The sequence below is a fragment of the Lactuca serriola genome, chromosome 4 (genome assembly GCF_051521515.1).
Source record: "Lactuca serriola cultivar US96UC23 chromosome 4, Lser_US96UC23_V15, whole genome shotgun sequence".
In the NCBI taxonomy this organism is placed as follows: domain Eukaryota; kingdom Viridiplantae; phylum Streptophyta; class Magnoliopsida; order Asterales; family Asteraceae; genus Lactuca; species Lactuca serriola.
Genome location: NC_136411.1, coordinates 360,555,592 through 360,578,342, shown reverse-complemented (window position 1 = coordinate 360,578,342; position 22,751 = coordinate 360,555,592). Strand labels below are relative to the sequence as shown.

Here is a 22,751-nt window from a genome sequence, read left to right as displayed (position 1 = left end):
ATAAAGAAGTAATAATCAATAATAATAATAATGTGATGTTCACACCATTGACAAAGTATTTAAAAGGCTATTCATACTAATCCTAACAGAATCCTAATTTGACTAAAAAAACATTCATAAAATTGGATAAAGACTAAAACAAATAAAATAATAAAACATTAGCTTCATTCTTCCTGGAGCACAATCCGGTCAAAAGGATATTTCAGTAATTAATACCACATCACATATTTGATGAAAATACTTTCCTTTTCAAATCTGTTACACCCAACGAACCACCATCTTATGATTTTCATGACATTATTTCCACACTATCACCATCCTTTGACTACCACGACCAATTCCAATCATCTCAATACACCACCTCCTCTAAAACTACCCCCACCCTCTCCTCCTCCTTCGGTATGTTCTCGATCCTCGGATGAACCTTCCTCCTTTCCATCTAACTAATCATCAGCCGCTCCCTTATCATCATAATCATCCACTAACACGGTTCCTCATGAACATGTTATCCATCTACCCACTCATCACATTAACACTCGTGCTAAAAGCGATATTCATAAACTGATCCAACGACTTAATCTCCATACTAACTTTATTTCCCATGTCCCCCAATCTCACTTACAGGATTTATAGGACCCTAATTGACGAAAATTCATGAATGATGAATTTAATGCTTCTATATAGATATTTAGCGGCTTGTACCACGACCTCAAGTGGTCAACATTATAACATCAATGTGGCTTTTTCGTCACAAGTTTCATGCAGATGGCACACTCTCTTGATACAAAGCAAGACTTGTAGCAAATGGACGCATTCATCTGTCAGGAGTGGATTGTGATGAGACTTTTAGCCTGGTTGTTAAACTGAAAACGATTCGTGCCGCTCTTAGCCTAGTTGTATCATGTAACTGGCCTATTCACCAACTTTGTACAAATGCCTTCCTTCATGGTCATATTCAAGAAACGGTCTATATGCATCAACCTCCTAGTTTTCGTGATCCATCTCATCCCGATCACGTGTTCCTAATTCAGAAATCTCTTTGTGGTCTGAATCAAGCCCTCAAAGCCTTCTCTCATCGCTTTGCTCAACATGCCACCAAATTGGTTTTCAGTAAAGTCGTATAGATTCATACCTCTTCATCATGCAGACTATGACAACCAAAACATATCTACTTCTATATGTAGATGACATCATTATGACATCTTCCACCACGCCACTTCTTCTGCAGATCATCACTTAGCTCAATCATGAGTTCTCCATGACTGACCTCGGGCCACTTAACTATTTCCTTGGTATATCTGCAGTTTGATCTTACATAGGTCTCTTTCTATCACAAGGAAAGTATGTAACCAGCATTTTAGAACGGGAAAAAATGTTTAATTGTAATCCATGTTGGACTCCTACTGAATCTGTTCACAAGCTTCATTCATCTGGACCTCATCTCACACTATATTGCAGTCTTGTTGGTGCTATTAAGTACCTAGCATTGCTTTTACTATTCAGCAAATCTGTCTCTACATGCACGACCCTCGAGAGCAGCACCTTCATGCTCTCAAACGTATTCTTCGGTACATTCGGGGCACTATTGACCATGGTCTTCAAATTCACATATCCCCCACTACCAATCTTGTTGCCTAATCTGACGCGTAGACTGGGGGATGCCCCTCTACACGTCACTCCACATCCGGGTATTGTGTTTATCTTGGCGACAATCTCATCTCTTGATACTCCAAACGCCAAGGTGTTGTTTCTTATTCCGGTATGGAGGCCAAATATCGTGGAGTTGCCAATGTAGTTGTAGAAACAAGTTGGATCCGTAATCTGCTATGTGAGCGTCGTTGCCCAACAACCAAATCAACGTTCGTTTACCGCGAAACATCAACACCATATAGATGTCTGCAAATCCGATTAATCATCAACGAACAAAACACATATAGATTGACATTCAATTTGTTTGTGACCAGGTTGCTCGAGGTCAAGTTCGTGTACTGCATGTGCCTTCTCTGCTCGGTATGCCGACATCTTCACCAAAGGACTTACGTCATCCTTTTTTTAAAATTTTCAATCAAATTTAAACGTTCATATACTCGTTCAAACTATGGGGAGATGATAGTATACATGTTTGTATTCCATGTATATCCCATTATTGTGTATTGTGCAGTATATATTCTTGTATTGTAACCTATTTTGAATCAAGAAAGTCTTTTGGCATAATATAATCGAGCTCCTTGCTAATCTTATGAAATGCTGATGTTCTAAAGTGTAAACAAAAATTAACAAACAAATTATAAGAGTATGTTAGTTGACTTACAATCTAAAAGGTTGGAATGTGGAAATACAATATGCTTTACTAAATATAGTCCCACATGATCTACTAGCCATTTACATTATTCTTGTTGACTTTGGACAGGAGTACCGAATAAGTATCCCAAAAATCTCAAAAAGATATTAACTTTATTTATACACTCTAAAAGTGGACCAAGAATTCTTTTATTATTATCTTTCCTACTTATTTATTCATCTGATACGTTATATTCACAGGTCTATGAACATAAGAACTATTCTGTTTGACCATTAATAGTCAAACTGTTTTGGTTTCTTTTGATAACAACTATGCAAGACCTCCAAGATATATTCCATTGATGGGCGTTTGTCGTGTTTTTGTTGAAGACAGTTTAAAACAAGTTTAGCCAACTTGAATGCTTCCATTGGAGGAAAATCGTTATTTTGAAGTTGTGGGTCGATAATAATTCTCAAATTAACCTCATCTTGTAGCAATGGAATAGCCCATTGTGCTAGGTTTCTCTTTTGTGGAGGTCTTCTCTTAGCATCATACACCTTCAAACCTGTTAGTATTTCCAACAGTACCACTCCAAAAGCATAGATCTCACTCTTGATTGTCAAGCCTGTCAAAAATGGTGATTGATTGGTCAGTTATTGACATGTATGTTTGGTATGACGGAATCAGAGAAGCAATGGAATTATTCGTTTCCTTGGTTAGAAAAAAATGTTAGGTTTGTCCGATGGAGCGGAATGAGATGTTTTTATTTCATTCCATCTTGGAATGCCATTAAATATTCTACTATAATCTCATTTGGGTTTTGTGAGCTTTAATTATGTTTAATCTTTTAGTTTTATAAACAATAAATTCTATATTTATATAGATAAGTTCTATATAAAATACTATTAAAACTATATGTCGTACTTATACACAATAGAGAATTTTATTAAAACTCATTCCATATCTAGGGGTCCAGCAAACATGATGTGGAATGTAATGATCCATTCCATTCCCATTCTTATTCCATTACTTTGGTCATTCCATTCCATCCAGCCAAAGACATTTGGCCATTGGGGTAAGTGCATGGTAAACGATTGGTTCGATATCCTTTTCTAATACACAAAATATTTCACTTTTAAAGAACATACCATCTTCTTGATAACCAAACCACTCAGGGGCTGCATAATAATATGTATCCATTTGGAACATTTGACGATCAAAAGCAAAATCCAAAAGCCGAGCATTAAAATCCTGAAAATAAGCATGAAATATATATATATATATATATATATATATATATATATATATATATATATATATATATATATATATATATATATATATATATAACTGATGTTATGCTGCAAGCGCGTTAATGGCAGTGTAATTTACCGTATCCACCAATATAAGATCGGTCTTAAATGGGTTATATGCTGTTTGGTTTCTCCTATGTAAATAAACCAAGCCTTCAGCTGCTCCTATTGCTATTTTTAATCGTGCAACATAAGAAAGTGAAATTCTACCTGACTCTGCATATAAAGTAATGTAAGAAAGGGAAATGCAATTTTCAATCTTTCATATATGTTAGGGAAATTGAAGAAAATAGCAACATACTTTACTCTTTTTAGTTTTTACGGATACTTTAATTTTCACATATAATAGAAATATTAACTTTAATTTACCCATAACATCAATGTACTTGATTCTTTTTTTTACCAATAATAGCAATATGTAGCTCATAATAGTAACATACTAACATTCACTCTACACATAATAACAATGTAGAAACAATACTTTACTCATAATAGCAATGTAAGTATAATTTACCAATAATGGCAATACGTAACAAATGAATTACTATGCCAATATTGGTAGAAAAATGTAAGCACGTTGCTATTATAGGTTAAAAAGAAAATACATTGCTATTATTGGTAAAGAAATGTCATTTGTTGCTAATATTGGTAAAGGAATGTAAATATGTTGCTATTATTGGTATGAAAATAATGTATATTGCCCATATTGATAGAGAGAGTAAAGTAAGTTACTATTCTCCCAATTTCCCTATATGTTAGGCCAACCACACAAAGCAAGCAAGGCTATGCCTAAAAGATATTTACAATCGGAAGGTATGCTTACCTCCGTAAAGATATTTATCCAAAGTTATGCCAGAAATGTCCTTGTAAACACAAAATAGTTCGTGCTTATTCAAGCAATATCCCAAGCGTTTTACAAGGTTTGGATGATTGAAATCTTCTAATTTGATGTCCGGCTGCACAATCAAATTGTTAACTTAAGAAACCAGAAGATATCAGAATGCATGAAAAATATACGAGGCTCATTCATTATGCGATTTAAAGTAACTCCCACGTTGTAATCATTTCAAAGATTGGAAGTACCTTTTGTGTTGGAATCTCCATCTTCCTAACATACATCGCTAAACCAACACCTTTTTTTGTTGGAGCATACGTCCTTTCATCAACCCAACCTTTGTAAATGGATTCATGTAAAGCTGTGGATTGCTCTTCGTCTTTGAAACCATTTGTTGCAATCACCAATTCAGCATATGTGAAAGTTCTAAAGCTTCCATAAGTATCGTTTTCAATTACAACATTAACTTCTGCTACTATTGGTTCACGATGCACACTGAAATCAGATTTGCTTCCAATTGCAGCATCAACTGATTTCCCAACGAAAAGAGATCTTAGCTTGAAAATGAATCCTTCATCATCAACAACCGAAGTCGCACTTTCTCTTTCTTTTGAAAGAATAGACTCGAGCTTGACCACAACCTCTGCCATGGTAGGGCGGTGTTTCGGTTGGGGGTGTAAACAAAGGCCTGCTATGCTTGCAAACTCTTTCAACCTTTTTTTGGATACTTGTCCCAATAATCTCGGGTCAATAATTTGATTAATTTTTCCTTCTTTGATTTGGTGTTGAGCCCAAGCTGCTAAACCACATTGTTCTTCATCAAGAGTTGAATCTACAGCTTTTCTTCCTGACAACACCTCAAACAGTACAACCCCAAACGCGTAAACATCAGTTTTCATTGTCAATTTTCCAGAATAGAAATAGCACGGATCTATATACCCAAATGTCCCTTTCACAGCTGTGCTCATATGAGTTCGTGACTGATCTATCACCCCAACTTTAGCCAATCCGAAATCAGAAATTTTAGCTGCAAAGTCTGCATCCAACAAAATATTGGAGCTTTTCACGTCACGATGTATGACTCCATGTTGAGTTGATGTACCTGTGTGAAGGTAGTCTAACCCCCGAGCTGCTCCTATACATATCTTGAGTCTTTGTAACCACGATAAAGATAAATTAGGTGTGCGAAGATGATATTCAAGTGTCCCATTCGGCATGAACTCATAAAGGAGGATCATCTCTATTCCTTCAATGCAATAACCAATTAAGGATACGAGATTACCATGTCGCAGCTTAGAGAGGACCTTGACTTCGGACTCAAACTCATTGGCTCCTTGATCGGACCTGGAGTGCAACCGTTTGACTGCAACTTCGGTCATTGACCCGATTTTGGAACATTTATACACCTTGCCGAATCCTCCCCGGCCAATGACTAAAGCCTCGTCGAAGTTTTGGGTTGCCGATTGAATCTCAGAAAGAGTAAAACGTTGACATGTCTGGTCTGGGAATTTGAAAGAGGATTCGGTATCTTTGATAGGTGTGGGTAACATCGTCGGGTAGCTTCTCCTGACTGGACCTTTGATTCTTCAGGTATACAAAAAACGAGCGTCAGATTTGCGGGAGTGAACGACTGATTTCGTCTGGCTGTTGTGCTGGTTGTTATTGTGTTGCTAGGGGATGTCCATTGACTCTTGACTGTGTTCGTCTTCACGTAATTTCCTTTTCTGTCGATTTATTTCAATTTTCATTATACCAATAAAATATTTGGCCGGCGGAATTTTTATAATAAGTTTTCTTACAGAAAATATATAATAACTACCACAATAACTTAATTATTTATTTTTTAGTGAAAAAAGAAAACTAAATCAATTTTTCTGTCATTTTTGAAATCTACTAAAAGTTTAAAAAATGATCTATCTACCAAATTAAATAGCATATAGGTTATTAACGGGTCGCAATCCCATGTATTAGGTTAGGATGACTTTTCAAGAGTTTTGTTCATATGTATGGTATTTTGAAATAATATTTACCACAATATTGTACTTTTGGTAATATTTACCAAAACATTGCAAAACCAGAACTTTCGGGCATGAAATAGAAAAAACTGAAATATTTGTAAAAACATTGAGATAGATTACCTCTAATATTTACTTTGCTTACCGGAAAACACTAATGGCCTACGACAGTGGCGGAACCAGAAAATTTTGCAACGGGTAGCACAAAAAAAATCCCGATAAAAGATAGTAAAATATATTTTTTTAAATTATTGTTTCATTAGTAATAACAAACTAGCGCAAAAGTCTTACATAATTACATTTTTTAAAGTTGTCATCTACGATTACCCATTTTCTAAAAGGGCTCTATCACTTGTTCGATCTTAACATCCATAAGTGCTTCTTTTTCTACACTACAAACTAAAGAATTATTCAAAAAATCATCACCCATTTTGTTACGTAAGTCAGTTTTCAAAAGCTTCATTGCGGAAAAACATATCTCAACGGTTGCGGTTGCGGCAGGCAAAACCAAAGTCAACTTTAATAACCGATAAACCAAAGGAAAAGAAAGATGTTTCTTGGTTTCCGCCATCAAACGAGAAAGGTCCGCAATTCCCTTTAAATTAGAAAATCTTTCATCATCAATCAAAGAGTGATAATTGGTTTCAAGTTGACCATCAAGATACACCATTTCCGAATCATTAAAATCAGTTTTGTAGAACTCGCTTAACTTCACCAACTTTGATTTGTCAAACATATAAAAAGCATTACAATGACTCAAAGCCGCCATGTATTCAAACAAATCGGTGCTCACTTCACTAAAACGGTCCCCAAATTCTTGAATTTGCATATCCAAAACCGTGTTGAAAATATCAACTTCAAAGTGATGTTGATTAGTAACCTTGGTCCTATGGTTTCTTGGAGTAACATAAAATTCAGACATTTCCACAAATTTTAATTTTATGTTTATGACAAAAGGAAAATACATTCTCCAACATTGAAGGAAACCCATTATTTTTAAAAGCTTTCAATGTTTTCATCGTCACTTTTACCAAAGAAGCCGCTTCCAAAATATTTTGATCCTTTCTTTGAAAATGTTTTGACAAGGTATTCGTGAGACCAAAAATCTCCAACATCAAGTGTAAATAAAACACAAAATCAACAGTCTTAGAATACGACAAAATACCGTATGCTGGATTTCGGTTATTAAAACTAGACCCCTCCTCTTCAACATATTTAAGAACCTTGATAACCTCCGGAAACAAATTCTTCAAACTTATTATTGTTTTATAATGCGAGCTCCATCTTGTATCCTTAGCTCGAACAAGAGAAGTCTCCTGATTTAACCCTCTTCCGGTCTCAATTTCACCATTACCAATTTCTTTTTGAACCCTTTCCTTGTAACTATCTCGTATCATATCTTTTCTTTTACAAGAAGCACACACCACATTAACCACGAAAGGTAATTGCTCAAAGAAATCATCAGCACCATCGTGGTTTTTTGCTACATCCACAACCACTAATTGAAGTTGGTGTGCAAAACAATGTATATAATATGCCAAAGGATTATCTTTCAATATCAATGCTTTCAAACCACTAAATGCACCCCACATATTACTTGCTCCATCGTATCCTTGCCCCTTACCTATATCAATATATATATATATATATATATATATATATATATATATATATATATATATGTATGTATGTGTGTGTGTATATATATATATATATATATATATATTTAAGAAATAAAATAGATAAAGATTAAAATACATAAAAAAAAAAGAATTCATAATTTCTTACCTGAGATATACTCAAGTTATTGTTGGTAAATACTGAATCAATGGCTTCTTTTAGAGTTAAAGAACTTGTATCCTTCACGTGAACAATGCCAACAAATCTTTCTTTCACTAATCCAAGGCTATTAACTTATCGCAAAACCATAGCCATTTGTTCCTTTTTGGATACATCACTAGACTCATCTACTAATATAGTAAACACATCATTACCAATTTCTTCACAAATGGACTTTATTATCTCTTTTGAAAAGCATTGAACAATCTCTTTTCGAATCTTTGGAGACGTCAACTTTTCAATTTTTGGAGCATTTTCTAAAGTAACCTTATAAATACTTTCATTATGGTCCCGAAGGAATGATAATTCTTCAATGAAAACGCCTTTAGAAATTAACCCATCCGACTCGTCATGACTACGAAATGGTAACGCATTCTTCAACATCTCCAAACAAGTAACAACATAAACAATAAGCTTTGCTCTCTTTTATGCTATACTCTAACCAATTAAATTCATCAAACCATTCCTCTACAAAACGTTTGTTCTTACCACCAACTTTTATTGATGGAAAATCATGGCCTTTTGGTTGAGAAGGTCCTTTAATCCAATATGCTCTCCTTATTTCATCCCTTTGATTTGGATGATATGATGTAATTCTTGGTCTATCCGTCGGGTCCGAAGGAAGATTATTAATATCAAAACTACGTGGAATATGTTGTGGTTGTGGTTGAGGTTGAGGTTGAGGATGAGGATAATGTCTTTTTCCTCCACCATTTTCATCACTACTACCAACATCCAATGTCCTTTTAAAAAAATTTCCAATTAAACCCTATAAATACAATTAAAGATTTAAAATTCACAATTGAAGATTTAAACATAATACAAGTGAGCAACTAGTTGGCTAATTAGGTTTTCAATTTGAACAAATAAATTAAACTAAATCATTAAATATTAAATCATAAAACATTAAAGATGGAAAATTAAATATTACTTGTTTCATATTCCGTAAGTAAGCCAATAGCGAAATGGGTGAATAAGCTTTGCCAAGAAACAATATGGTGAAGCAGGAGCAGCGGCAGTAAAAGGACCATCACATTAATAGCAAAAATATATCAATTTCTTTTTTCCCTAGTATCCTTCGTAATTTAGGTGCTAACAAAACAAAAACACATATTTTTTAATAAATGGTCTAAGTTATTCAAATTAATGGGCTTTGGCCTATGTACTTCTATTTTAAATATAATATGACGGTTGGTTAAAAAGCATATCAACTTTGTAATTATATATATAAAATACTATTTATATGGAAAAATTGAGGGGTAGCACGTGCTATCTTTGCCAACTAATTACTTCCGCCTTTGGCCTACGATGATGTTGTATATGCACAACGATAGTGGTAATTTACAGGTGATTTTTATTATATAGATAGAGATACAAGTGAATATTTGGACTAGACCGCTTATGGAGAATATTGTGGACTGTGGACCAGACTGGACGAGTCATGTCCGTGTCCTTGTCCGGGTCCGGGTCCGGGTCCGGGTCTTGGACCCGTAACAATTTAACGCAAACATATATATATATATATATATATATATATATATATATATATATATATATATATATATATATATATATATATTGTTATCTAAATCTAACATGTTTACCAACTAACATATATATCAAGTTTACCAGACATGCATGCGGAGGTTAATGATGGTTCTATGTTCCCGATCATTTTTTCAAATGCATGTAACAAAAAATGTGATTTGGTGATACGATCAAGTAAAACCGCAAAGTACATAAAATCGTTCATCTTGTTGTAGGCACCACAATACTTGTCGTATTTCGTCTTAATGTCCTTTACCATTTCGAGAAAAATTGGTTTGTTTGACCACTTTCTTAGATGTATGTCCACATGTAAGACTTCTCGGATAAAAAGATTTACCAAAGGTTTTGATGTAGCCGAAACAAGTTCTGTTTTTTTCTTGAATTTTTCAAAGAAGTTCTCCATATCCATTACAATTTCGAAGACAGAATATTCCGGTACTCTATCAAGATCCCCTTCATATGATTTATTTGTCAAAAGATACATAAAATTCAGAATTATAGTCTAAATTAATTATTGAAAAGATAAAATATTTCAGCTTTGATATCCTAACTTTGGTTTATTCTAACTCATTGAATATAACATCAAAAACAACAAAAATATAGTCTAAAATAATCTACAAACTCTAAATTACACGTCGGGAGAAAGCACATGTCAATCCGACTTAAAAAGGATGAGATACGCTTGTTTAACGAATTTAACAGAATACAAAAGTTTAAATTTTTTGCTGAAAAGCAGAATATTTTAGCTTTGATATCTCATCTTTGAAGGACTGAAACTCATCTAATATAACACCAAAAACAATAAAAGTATACTCTAAAATCATCAACAAACTCTAAATTACACATTGGAGAAAACCACATGCCGATCCAACTTAAAATGAATGAGATATGCTTATTTAAAGAATTTCACAGAATACAGAAGTTTAAATTTTCTTGTTGAAAAGCTTAAATATTTCAGCTTTGATATCTCATCTTTGAAGGACTGTAACTCATAGAATAGAAGATCAAAAACAACAAAATTATAGTCTAAAATAATCTATGAACTCTAAATTACACGTCGGAAAAAACCACATGTCAATACGACTTAAAACGAATGAGATATGCTTGTTTAAAAAATTTCACAGAATACAAAAGTTTAAATTTGCTGAAAAGCTAGAATATTTCAGCTTTGATATCTCATCTTTGAAGGATTATAACTCATAGAATATAACACCAATAACAACCAAATTATAGTAAAAAATCATTTACAAACTCTAAGTTATACATTGAAAAAACTTGCATGTCAATCCGACTTAAAACGAATGAGATATTGTTATTTAAATTTTTTAACAAAATACAATTTTTTTTTAAAAATAAGCCGGTCCATAACCGGTTTTTACCCATAACTGGTTTTTACCCGGAACCGGCTGGACCAGACCAGCTCTAAATCCTAGAAGCAAGAACCGGCCCAGGGGTCAAAAAACGGTCCGGTCCGGTTCGGTCCGGTTCACCGGTCCAAATGCTCACCCCTACATAGAGATCCATTGCAATAACATGGAAATTGTAGGTTTACGATCAAATTAAATATATTTGATCAGAAGTATGCACGGGTTGTTTCAGTTCGATGGTTACAAACGTAAATGGATTTTCATGTCTGCAGTGTAATTTGTTATCAATTCAGGGTTACGAAGATTTTAACCCCTCCCCTCCCACCCCCTCCACGACCGATGTCACCGTTTTTCTTGTCTCGTTCTTCCTCTCACTATCAAAGTTAATTGTCCTCATTCCTTGTCCTCTCCCTCTTCTCTTTCGTACTCCAAAGAAACACACAAAATAGATCTAATTATTGCTCGAAACCAGGAAAAGAAAGCACAAATCCTTTGGTTTGAAATACTAAGTTAAGACAAGCAAAGTTGCCATTGAAGACCCGTTATCCAAAGTTCCGATCATGTGTTTTCTCATTGGAAACAAAGAGCTCCTATGTTCTCTGGTAATGATTGTGTAAATATGTACTGAAATTCCATGGCTAAAGGCGATGGTGGATCGCTAACACACGGAGGAGGACATTAGTAAAATAGCGAAGTATTTTGCTGGTTTTTAGCTCTGGTCGGCAAAAAATGGTAACGCGAATGGCGCATAATAGAGAAAGCGAGGGAGAAACCTGTAGATGGGTTCAACTGCTTTAATTTAAATTTAAATATTACAAATTGTTGAGTCTAACACTAAGAGTTTACTACATTTTGGTAAATAATTTACAAAGTACATCATTTTTGTAAATATTTTTTTGAATCACCATCATTTGGTATAAAACTAGACTTTTCAATAGACTACGATATTCTCATCATCACTATGAAGTTTCACTGATAGTGCTTGGTTAAAAAAATAAGAAGGGGTATATACAGTTTTTGGTAAAAATATGTTATGTAACACCTGTTCCAGGAATGAGTCATTTTAAATGTTAAGTTTTATAGTGGGTGGCCACAATGTGGAGAGCCCTACCACGGTGTGACAAAATTCATTTGATCATGGGTTTAAATGACTCGATACAACGTGGCCACGACGTGACAACTGTTTTTGAAGAAACACTAATGCCTTGCGCTTTGGGCCCTATTTAAAGGACATTATGGTGAGGGTTTCGAGGTCATTCGGCCTCCATAACCCTCTCAATCATTGAATCCCTTACCCTAGCCTCCATTACTCATGAAAGTTCATTTTTCATACTTTGTTGGCATTCTTGAAGGAGAAGGAAGCCTTTGGTGAGGTATACTATCTTGCAAGCAACTTATTCATCTTCTAGGTTCTCTCTTGGACTTGGATTAGTGTTCAAGACTCAATCTTTTCCTTGCTAGGTTCTTAGATTTTGGATTTTGGTACCCTTTCTTCATGATTTGTAGGTTTGGAGCATTTAGCCCTTGGAACTAAAGTAGATTTGAGTTTTGAGGCGATGCATGGAATCTTGGCCCTTTATACCCTTGTTTTGCCCTAAAAGTGGAAAGGACATGCATTGGACATCCATGTGCTTAAAGTTAAGATTTTTATGGTCTTGAGGTCTAAGGAACCCTTCTTGAAACTTTAGAGAAGTAACCCTAAGGATTAAGTGGATAATGAGTAGTTCAGTCGTATGTGCTCTAAGCTTCCATTAAGGACTAAGGGCTTTAGATCTTGACTTATTAGCAAGTCCTAAAGGATGAAGTTGGAAACTTTATCCATCTAGGTTATAGTTTTAACATAGTTTGAGATTAGGAGTTCATGGAATGGATGGGAAATCATCTAAAGGAATTAAGTAATTCTGACAGATCTCCACGGCCTGGCATATGGCTGTAATGGAGTGGTCCAGATAGGCGGTAGGCCCGACACTGCACTCCAATCATGTTGAAGGCTCTAAGAGCAGCCCAGATAGGTTATAGGCCCGATGCGACGGTCCAATCAGGCTATAGTCTCATGTATGCATGCTGTTATTTATATGGTTGTGTGTGGTACTTTGGGGGTACTCACTGAGCTTCGTGCTTATAGTTTCAGTTTTATGTTTCAGGTACTTCATATGGTTGGGAAATCAAAGGCATGATCGTGCACTATGACATCCCCCATTTTTCAGAACCAATTTAAAATTTTCTTTACGCTTTTAAGTATTGAAATGCAGAAGTTCCTAGTTAAATAAACATTTTTGAAATAACGCACTACTAGAAAACAGACCTTTAATGACGCGCTTTTTACGACACGCTCTAATTAACGATACGCAAAACGACGTGCCCTTAAAATAGTGTGATCTCTCCAAAACATTTAGGGATTTACGTCACGCTTTATTGCGTGCCCTTAATTGAGTGTCTCAAGAAAAAAAAAACACGGAAGGTGCTTTATCTTAAACGCGCATCGTCTGTACCTGTTGCTTTATAATTTTAATGAAACGCGCTTTTAGTAGACAGGGGGAAACGAAATCCCCAAAATTTTGAAAAACCCCCTTTTTTTTCTATCATCTATCTATCTTTCATCCTTGCAATCCACTCTCCCCTTTCTGATACTCTCTCCTCTAGACTCCTTTCTGAATAATATCATGTAAAGTCATAGAGACAGAGTCTGAAATCATCAAGAGGAGAACAAGAAGATAAAGCGATCGTGAATCGTAATTGATCTGTGAGGTCTCCTCATCAATGGCATCGACCAAATCTAAAACCTCGAGTTCAAATCTAATCAAAATGGATTCAGGCCTCACTTCTCTCTCATAGCGATTTAGGGATTTTGGTACAAGGTATTGACTCTTAGATACCAGCGACTTAGGGTTTTTCTTACAAGGTTTGTCTATGCACTTTGATTTCTCAAATGAAGAATCGATAATGTTGGATTTCAAAAAAGAAAAATAAAGCTAATGTTTGTTTCTTTTTGAGTTCATCTGAGTTAGTGGGAATCTGGAACAACAACACATCAGAGTTTAATATTAAGTATCTCTGGGTTATCCGTCTACACTATCATTGTTTTCAACATGCTCATTCAGGTTTGTGTTCTTTCTCTGCTCTTATACTTTCTTAACTTCGTTTGGGGTTTGTTTAGAATTTGGATTCATATCTATTTTTGTTGATGGCTGATTCAGATTGGAAGAGTTCCAATCTATGACAATGGCCGACCCACGGTAATCATATTCCTTTTATCAAGCCATGTTAGAACCCTCTATCCAAAAGAATCTGATTGGTTCTTCTCGTTTCATCAAAATCGGAGCAGATGTTGGCACTTCGCTTAAGGGCACATCATACTAGAGGGAAAATTTAAGGGAATTTAAGGTATTTTCAATAATATTAGTTCTAGGGCTTCCTATATTATGGAGAAAGGCAACAACATGTTTCTCTGTGGCGATGGGAACAACACACTCTGACGCGCACATCCACATGCTCTTTTTCTGGTGAGTGTGTGCGATAGCAACAACAAGAAAAACCGAGAGAGGTTAAGGGATCGATTTAGGAGAGGAAGAAGAGATGTGGGAGAGAGACATGGTTAACAGAAGCATCGATCAAGAAGGAAGGCAACACCAAGGTCGTTGCTACTGTCGCTCCCGACAAAACAACAGTTACAATGGCCGATGGAAGATGGAAAGTAAACAAAGTAATTGAAATTGATAAGAAGCATCCCCAAACATTCTGATTTCCTTCTATTCAATAGATTTTTGGAGGTACTTTCTAAGCTAAAGTTTGAATTTTGAATATAGATAGGATATTACATATTGAATGTTAAAGATTTTGATATATGGTATATGCATTAGTTTAAATTTGGAATCATCAAATAACAATGAGGCTATGACTGGTTGTATAAGATCAAGCCGAGGTTCGCTCTCATGTCCGACAGAAGTACAAGTAATTTTCGTTCTTGAACTTCCCTAAATTCATCTGTTTTGAGTGATCTGATTTTTTTTATGCTGATGAACTTGATTGATTGATTTCTATATGGTTATCTTGTTGATTACTTTCATGTGGGTGTTCGTGATCTATTGAATAATTGAATTTCATGATTTGATTTTTCACAGCTGTGCAAGATAAAAATTGATCTTAGTATTTTTCTAAGTTTAGCACCTTTTATGTTGAACTTATTAGTTTATTTTTGCATCTGATTTATAAAAAAATGCTTTTAAAAAATGAAATTGATGGTAGATTGGGTTTTTTACAAAATTAGAAGATGGCAAGCATGTTACACTACAAGATTACTATATCATCTTGGGAGATTTCTTAAGAATCCTGTATTTGCTATTGTGGTAAGTGCTAAGGATAGTTAAGGGAATTTACATGTATATCCATAATCAGTTTTCTTGCAACAACTCCTAAATTGCTTCTACAAATCTAACTATTTTGACCCTAAATAATCAGAAAACTAATATTATAATGAGTTTTGACTCGGGTTGAAGAAACAACTCCATAAACAAGAATGTTTAAGGACTCTTCCATAATTTTTTTACCTACAGGAAACCATCAGATGTGAGCTAGTATGATTTTATTTTTAATTGGTTTGTTTTTAGGTGTCCAGACTGAGCACATATCTGGTGATCAAAATGGGAATATCCGTGTATGGGACTTGACTGCAAACTCTTGTAGCTGTGAGCTGGTATGATTTTATTTTTAATTTTCAGCATATATACATTGATTAAGCTGTATGGGTTTAAAGTTTTAACAAAACCCAGGTGCCATAGGTTGATACATCAATGAGATCATTGACAGTGATGTGGGATGGAAGCTTGGTAGTTGCTGTAAAAAACAAAGGAACTTGTTATGTCTGGAGGTTCTTACGTGGGACATAGGTAAATTCACTATTTATTCTCTTTTTTCATCTAATATTGTTTCTTTTTTACTTAATCTGATCTTATGATTTGTGTTATTTACTGCAGATAATGACCAATTTTACATTACTATATACATACTTACATGTCTTAAAAAAATGTCGCATGCTTTTTTTAATTAATATAATAGTAATAATATGATATGTGTGTTTCAGCGCACCAACGATGGGTATGGGATTGGGTGTTTTTTGTAGATGGTGCTAATCTCATTACAGGTGTACATTTGATAAAATTTCCCTCTTTTTGGTATAATAATAATAATAATAATAATAATAATAATAATAATAATAGTAATAATAATAATAATAATAATAATAATAATAATAATAATAATGAAAAGTAACATACCTCAAGTCCTCAACTACTCTTATTGATGGTTTATTGTAATCCACATGTTACAACCATTCTTGCATATTCATCTTTGTTTGGGACTTAATCTTTTCGTTTCTCCTCGGATATAGTGACACGATTGACAATGATGTCCTGATTGTTACTGAAACTCTACATAAGAGAGATGTTCAAGAAATATTGGAGAAATTTCACCCTTTGGGGTTGTTTGATAGGTAACCTACCCTTAAAAATCATTTTCTTGATTTTTTTTCTTATTGTAATATTTTTATTTTTTATTTTTCTTAAGTATTGCCATCCTGGCAGTTTCTCAGAATATGCATGAGCTCTGTAGACCAGTACATGTGGATACACCACTTGTTGCATACTTTTCCGAGTGGTGGAGATTTTGATGAAGATGAAGATGATAGTGATACAGAAGAAGAGATAGAGATGAAGAATGAAGACGAAGAAGCAACTGGTAAAATGGAAACTGCAACTGCACTACCAGTTAGCAATGGAGTTGTCTCATTTTTGGTAAAATGACCATTTTACCCTTGTCAGCATATCCAACCTATTTAATGCTCATCTCCATTTTTGGACGTAAGAAGAGAGTAAATGACCACATATTCAACCTGTTTAACCTAGTTTATGCAAATACGTTACACCGAATATTTGTTGCAATGATTGTCTATGGGTATTTTTTTTATGTGAAGTTCATCTTTTTTTGACTTTTGACTTTTATATTTTTGCATTGTGTGGTTATGATTCGTTTCAGGCATCAGGAATCTTGAAGCAAAATGAAGTGAATTCCAAAAGTAGTACAAAGATGGAATCACCTATTCCGATTCCAATGACTGAATACTCAGATTTGGACCAAGTGGGTACTTGTTCCATTCCTAGTCCACCTGAATGGCCTCCATTATTACAAGTACCAGCTCCACAATATGCAGATACGTTACACCGAATATTTGTTGCAATGATTGTCTATGGGTATTTTTTTTTATGTGAAGTTCACCTTTTTTTGACTTTTGACTTTTATATTTTTGCATTGTGTGGTTATGATTCGTTTCAGGCATCAGGAATCTTGAAGCAAAATGAAGTGAATTCCAAAAGTAGTACAAAGATGGAATCACCTATTCCGATTCCAATGACTGAATACTCAGATTTGGACCAAGTGGGTACTTGTTCCATTCCTAGTCCACCTGAATGGCCTCCATTATTACAAGTACCAGCTCCACAATATCGAGCAGTGAGAAGTGATCGTTTGTTTTATTTGGAGATTTTCCTAATGATTCCTGCACAAGTACAGGTTCCTGCCCTACAACTGTACTTATTACTGGAAATAACCAATCCCTTGGAGAGAGTATGTTGACTCTATCTCTTGCATACCCTTAATCATGTCAATGTTCTGTATATACATCCTGATCAATATAAATTTCTGCTGATGTATATTAATTTAACAGATTTGGCTAGAAATATGTTCCCAGGTTCATCCAATTTTAACTCATCCAATGATCTGGCTGATGTTGTATTGGTTAGTTACTACCTATCATCACATCTTGCAAGCATAATCATTCATATGTATGTAATGAATATTATATTTAGAATTTATGATTTCTTTGGAACGTATCAGGGGTCAGCTTCAAAGACTCCGGTATCCAACATTCTTGAACCTGCTTTCTTCTCAAGTTTTCCAACTGTCCATTCCATGATTATTTTTGTGTGTATAAAGTATGTTCCAGTTCCTATTGTCCCTTAGAATGAGCGGTTTTTGTTTCGAATGAGATCACTACACAGCAACTTATAAAAACGGCAAAAAAATCAAAAAACCAAAACAGTAACTTGGATTCGAATCTTACAAACATTGAAAGTCTGATATATGTAGTTCTCAAATTGTTTTGTGTGTAAATGTGTTGATTTGTGTGTAAATGTAGTATGGGACAAAGTCCTACTGAAGGTGGGACAAGGGGTGAGGAGGTTGGGCAGGGACAGGGGTAGGGGCAGGGGCAACAACAACAAGAGCAACTATGACAACATCAATTCAAAGAAGCATGTATCTAACTCCATTAATTCACTCCTGACCATCCTAAAATCCTTTCCCAGTTGAAATGAATGCTATTGATATTTTCAGGTAATTATATTATACTTCTTTTTTTCTTTTTAGTTTATTGAAATCTGATTCTTTTAGTTTCCAATTAATGGGAGTTAATTTCCAACAGTTTGGAAGTAATACCCTTCTAGTACATGTGGTTTAGGGTTCAATTAATTTAGGAGATTCCTTTTAGTTTCTGATCAAAAAATTAAAATTCCATTAATGCCCTTGTAGGATATTTGGCAATTAATGGAAGTTAATTCCCAACAGTTTTGATGGCTCCAAGGTGTTGTTCACAAATTGTCATAATTAATTATCAATGGATCAAGAATGATCTTACTTTCTGCTGTAATAAATTTTCTTTTTATTTCCACAAACAACATCATGTACAGTATATATGTTTTTTTTTTTGAAATTTGGTTAGTTTGTCAATTTCCTATTATTTTTTGGCTTCAATTGGTTTCTTAACCTAAACAACATATGTGATAAAACAATATGTTTAATAAATTTGGCATGGAAATGGAATATATTATATAAATATATATATATATATATATATATATATATATATATATATATATATTGTTCTCCTTAAAGGGTTAAGACCTGGTCTTGCAGGGACTGAATCAAGTGCACCACCAAGATTACTATCTCTGGTACAAAAATGTTGTGATGCTGACATGCACAATAGGCCTTCATTTGATGATATCATCTCCAAACTTGATCTCAACATGGTTTTGCCCTGTTGCATGTAACAAGCCTCTAAAAGATTCTCCTATTCTTATGTATTTTCCTGGTAATTTTTGTTTGGTATAAAATTACACAAGTTACCATTTTACCCCTGCAAGATATGCTTATATTTACTTCCTAATTGGATGTGATACTTTGTGTAGGGTTGGAAGGAACTGGAACTGGCCTTGTTGTACATGAGAAAACTCTTGGAAAGTGAGTTGAATTTGGCTAAGTCATTATTGAGTGAGATGGGCCAATGTATAACTGCTTATCCATATAATCAACTGTTTGGAGCATTAGTCTTATTAAATTATGAAAGGCAAGATGAAACTTTACTTAGTTGGAATTTGATGTACATAGTAGATTAGATGCAAATTTATATATTGTAAGAAATAGAATTGTATAACATTAAATTTATGCAATGGATTCTATTTTTTGTATATGATACTTTATTTTCTATTATGAAACATTAAATACAAATTTAATTTGAAAATAAGTAAATCAATAAACAATATTTTTTTAAAACATTTAAAATTATGATACGCCAAAATGTGTGTCATCTTCATTTATGACATGGCCTTTCTTGACAGGGGCTTTCTTGATACACATTGCGTGTCATTAACACGCGCGTCGTAAGGTTACGACACGCGAATGCGTGTCGTCTTCCTTTATGACAGGGCCTTCCTTGATACGCATTGCGTGTCATAAACGCGCGTCGTAATTACGCGTCATAAATGCGCGTCGTCTCTCTTTATGACATGGCCTTCCTTGACGCGCATTTGCGCGTCGTCTGAGCCTTTTACGACGTGCAATGAGCGTCGTAAAAGGCTGTTTTTCTAGTAGTGACGAAAGTTATTTTATTGAACCTTAGGGATGTCAATCGTTTATATCCAAACATACGTTATAGCGTAAATAAAAAGGTCCTTAAATAACTAATGCATGCCTATCCTTTATTCCACTCAACATCCTAACTAGGCAATTTTAACTTTGATTCCGGTACCTGTGATGTAATAAAATGTATGGGGTTAGGTTTGGGAAACCTAGTGAGATACGTAGGGTTTTAAAGCCTATACAATTTTAATGATAAAATATCATTCCTGTAAGACATATATCAAGTGTAAATATATAAATTGTCCTAAGTCCATCTACCCAATCCCAACCGATCCTCACAGATCCTAATTTTAGAATCACCTGGAAGAATTACCTTATCGGATAAACTGTATAAGCAACTGTTTGACTACACTTGCTAGGGGAGTCCTTGGCTAGTGTAATTCATATAAGACAATCAATGTTTTGAAATTTTGATGAATATAGATTTCCATTCCCTCTACGTCCATGGGTTATAAAGCCATGCTGGCAACGTAACTCATAAAACCACCTAGAACAGCCAAATGTTGGTTATCTACTCTGGTTGACGACCCATACATATCGTCCGATTGTCTGATCAGGACCCAACATTTCTGGTCATCCCAAGATAGGGAGGATTCCACTCCGATCTGGTCCCACACTCTAACCCAACTATGAGACCTAATCGATGTCAAGCCTATTCGACACGAAGCAATCCTTTATAAGTGGTAATCGTAATCTAAGGCAAGACCTATACCTAAAGGCAATTCATTTCTACAACAACTCCTAATCCAAATGTTACTATTTTATCTTTACAAATAGCACATAACATATATAATACGAGCAACATTTATTATAAGTATATTTTTAAGTTAAGATTATGTTCTTGATAATAAGTACACACTCACCTGACAAACTGTCTGGTGATTAGTGAAGGGACAGAGCTTCACCTTACACTTTTCTTGAAATACCTAGATGTACATAACGATACGACATAGTCTAGTTTCATACTACGTGGAACTATTATCTTAAGAGTTTAGACTCCTCAACAATTCCAAAGTGTACTTCAAGATAAGAAAAAAAAGTAAGGATCAGCCAGGCAGGATCATTTTGACATATAGTTTTTCTGAAATCCAACAACCAAGCGGATGTGACCATTCTAGACACTTTTTCCATAGTAGATCAATGAACATGAAAAATTGGAATCGTTGATACATCTTAATTATAAGATCCTAGTAATGTTTTATAACTCTAATTATAAATTACACAGGGGCAAAGTAAGTGTAGCTCACTTACAGAGTACAATAGATGAGAATCGGGATCTAAATGGGCAGAATACCGACTTAGGTCCTTCCTACATGAAGATTATGGCAAGCTGAGCACTTGAGGGTGTCAGAGGGCTTCGCCGCAAGCTAGAATGAAGAAAAATGGGCTAACTATTGAAATTTTTAGAGAGATATCAACTGGAGGGTGTGGGGAGGAGTGAAAGAATGCGCTAGTATTTATAGGTGATTTTGGATTCTTGCGCACTATGCAACAGGAGGCGCGTTCCGCATAAGGGTGACGTCTATCCACTAGGTTGCCGACACGTGGCACGGTCTGGGTGGGGCTACCTTGCTGACTTCGCGCGAAAGCTACATGCGACGCACGTGCGCATGCGACGTTTTTTCAGATTTTCAAAATTACATAACTCCTTCATATGAGCTTTCTTTTTTACATTCTCCATACCCACGGAAAGCTCCCGACGAGATCTACAACTTTCCTTTAGACTCCGTCAGCTAATTTTGACTTTATTATATTTACAAATGCTTAGGCTATTAAAGCCCATATAAAATGCATAACTCTCACATCCAACGTTCGTTTTCAATGGTTTTTATATTTTTGGAATCCTAACAATGAGATATTCAAATCTCGTTTTGATTGTTTTGGCTAACAACCTATCGATCTAAAATTCGATATCGGTGTGCACACTGGTGTGCCGAATTTTAGAAAAATCATAACTTCTTCTAGTGAAGTCAGATTTAGACGATACCCATATGCAAGAATTCACTTTTATGATATCTATGAATTATGTTTAGACTTGCTAAGCTAAAAAAGAATCTAACCCAGATTCACTTTTTACGCAATCCGTAGCCATGTCGGTCTTATCGCGAGACTTTGGAGCTTCCAATCTTTTTCGTTCTAAGTTGGATTGAGGCATTCTAGATACGTACTGGATCCTAATTACAAATACTATAACTTGGTTTAGATTATTTTCCCTAAGTGATCTTTTTATTTTTGACATGTATTTTAAATCTTATTTATTTTATTATACAATATATCTTAATATCATATAAAACACATAAGCACAAAATACATGAATAATCCTATCTTATTCATTCACAAAATGACTACATGACTTGACCACAAGGGTTACATGTTTGATTATCAAGCATAGCTGGAAACTCGAGCGTTAAATTTTTTTCCCCTTTAGGATGATTCTATCCCGGAATCATATGTCAGCAAACAGATGCGGATAGCAACTCTTCATGTCACTTTCTATTTCCATGTGAGATTTGACCATGTTGAGTGTTTCCATTGCACTAGCACTAAGCCAACCATCTTACTGTTGGATAAGTTGTCTAAGTG

At 34.7% G+C, this 22,751-nt stretch overlaps 2 protein-coding genes across 2 annotated transcripts; both read right to left on the bottom strand.

Moving 5' to 3' along the window:
- Window positions 1-2,302: 2,302 nt before the first annotated feature.
- Window positions 2,303-6,138, bottom strand: LOC145097618 (putative receptor-like protein kinase At5g39000). Its single transcript, XM_079035218.1, has 5 exons — window positions 4,678-6,138; window positions 4,418-4,550; window positions 3,674-3,810; window positions 3,430-3,532; window positions 2,303-2,906 (listed from the first exon to the last, which is right to left on the bottom strand). Exons 1-5 carry the CDS (start codon window positions 5,977-5,979, stop codon window positions 2,575-2,577), a joined length of 2,007 nt encoding a protein of 668 aa, XP_078891344.1. The 5' UTR covers window positions 5,980-6,138; the 3' UTR covers window positions 2,303-2,574.
- Window positions 6,139-6,778: 640 nt separating this feature from the next.
- On the bottom strand, window positions 6,779-7,366 carry LOC145099714 (uncharacterized). Its single transcript, XM_079037238.1, has one exon. The coding sequence runs from the start codon at window positions 7,364-7,366 to the stop codon at window positions 6,779-6,781; it is 588 nt and encodes a 195-aa protein (XP_078893364.1).
- Between the last annotated feature and the right edge of the window lie 15,385 nt (window positions 7,367-22,751).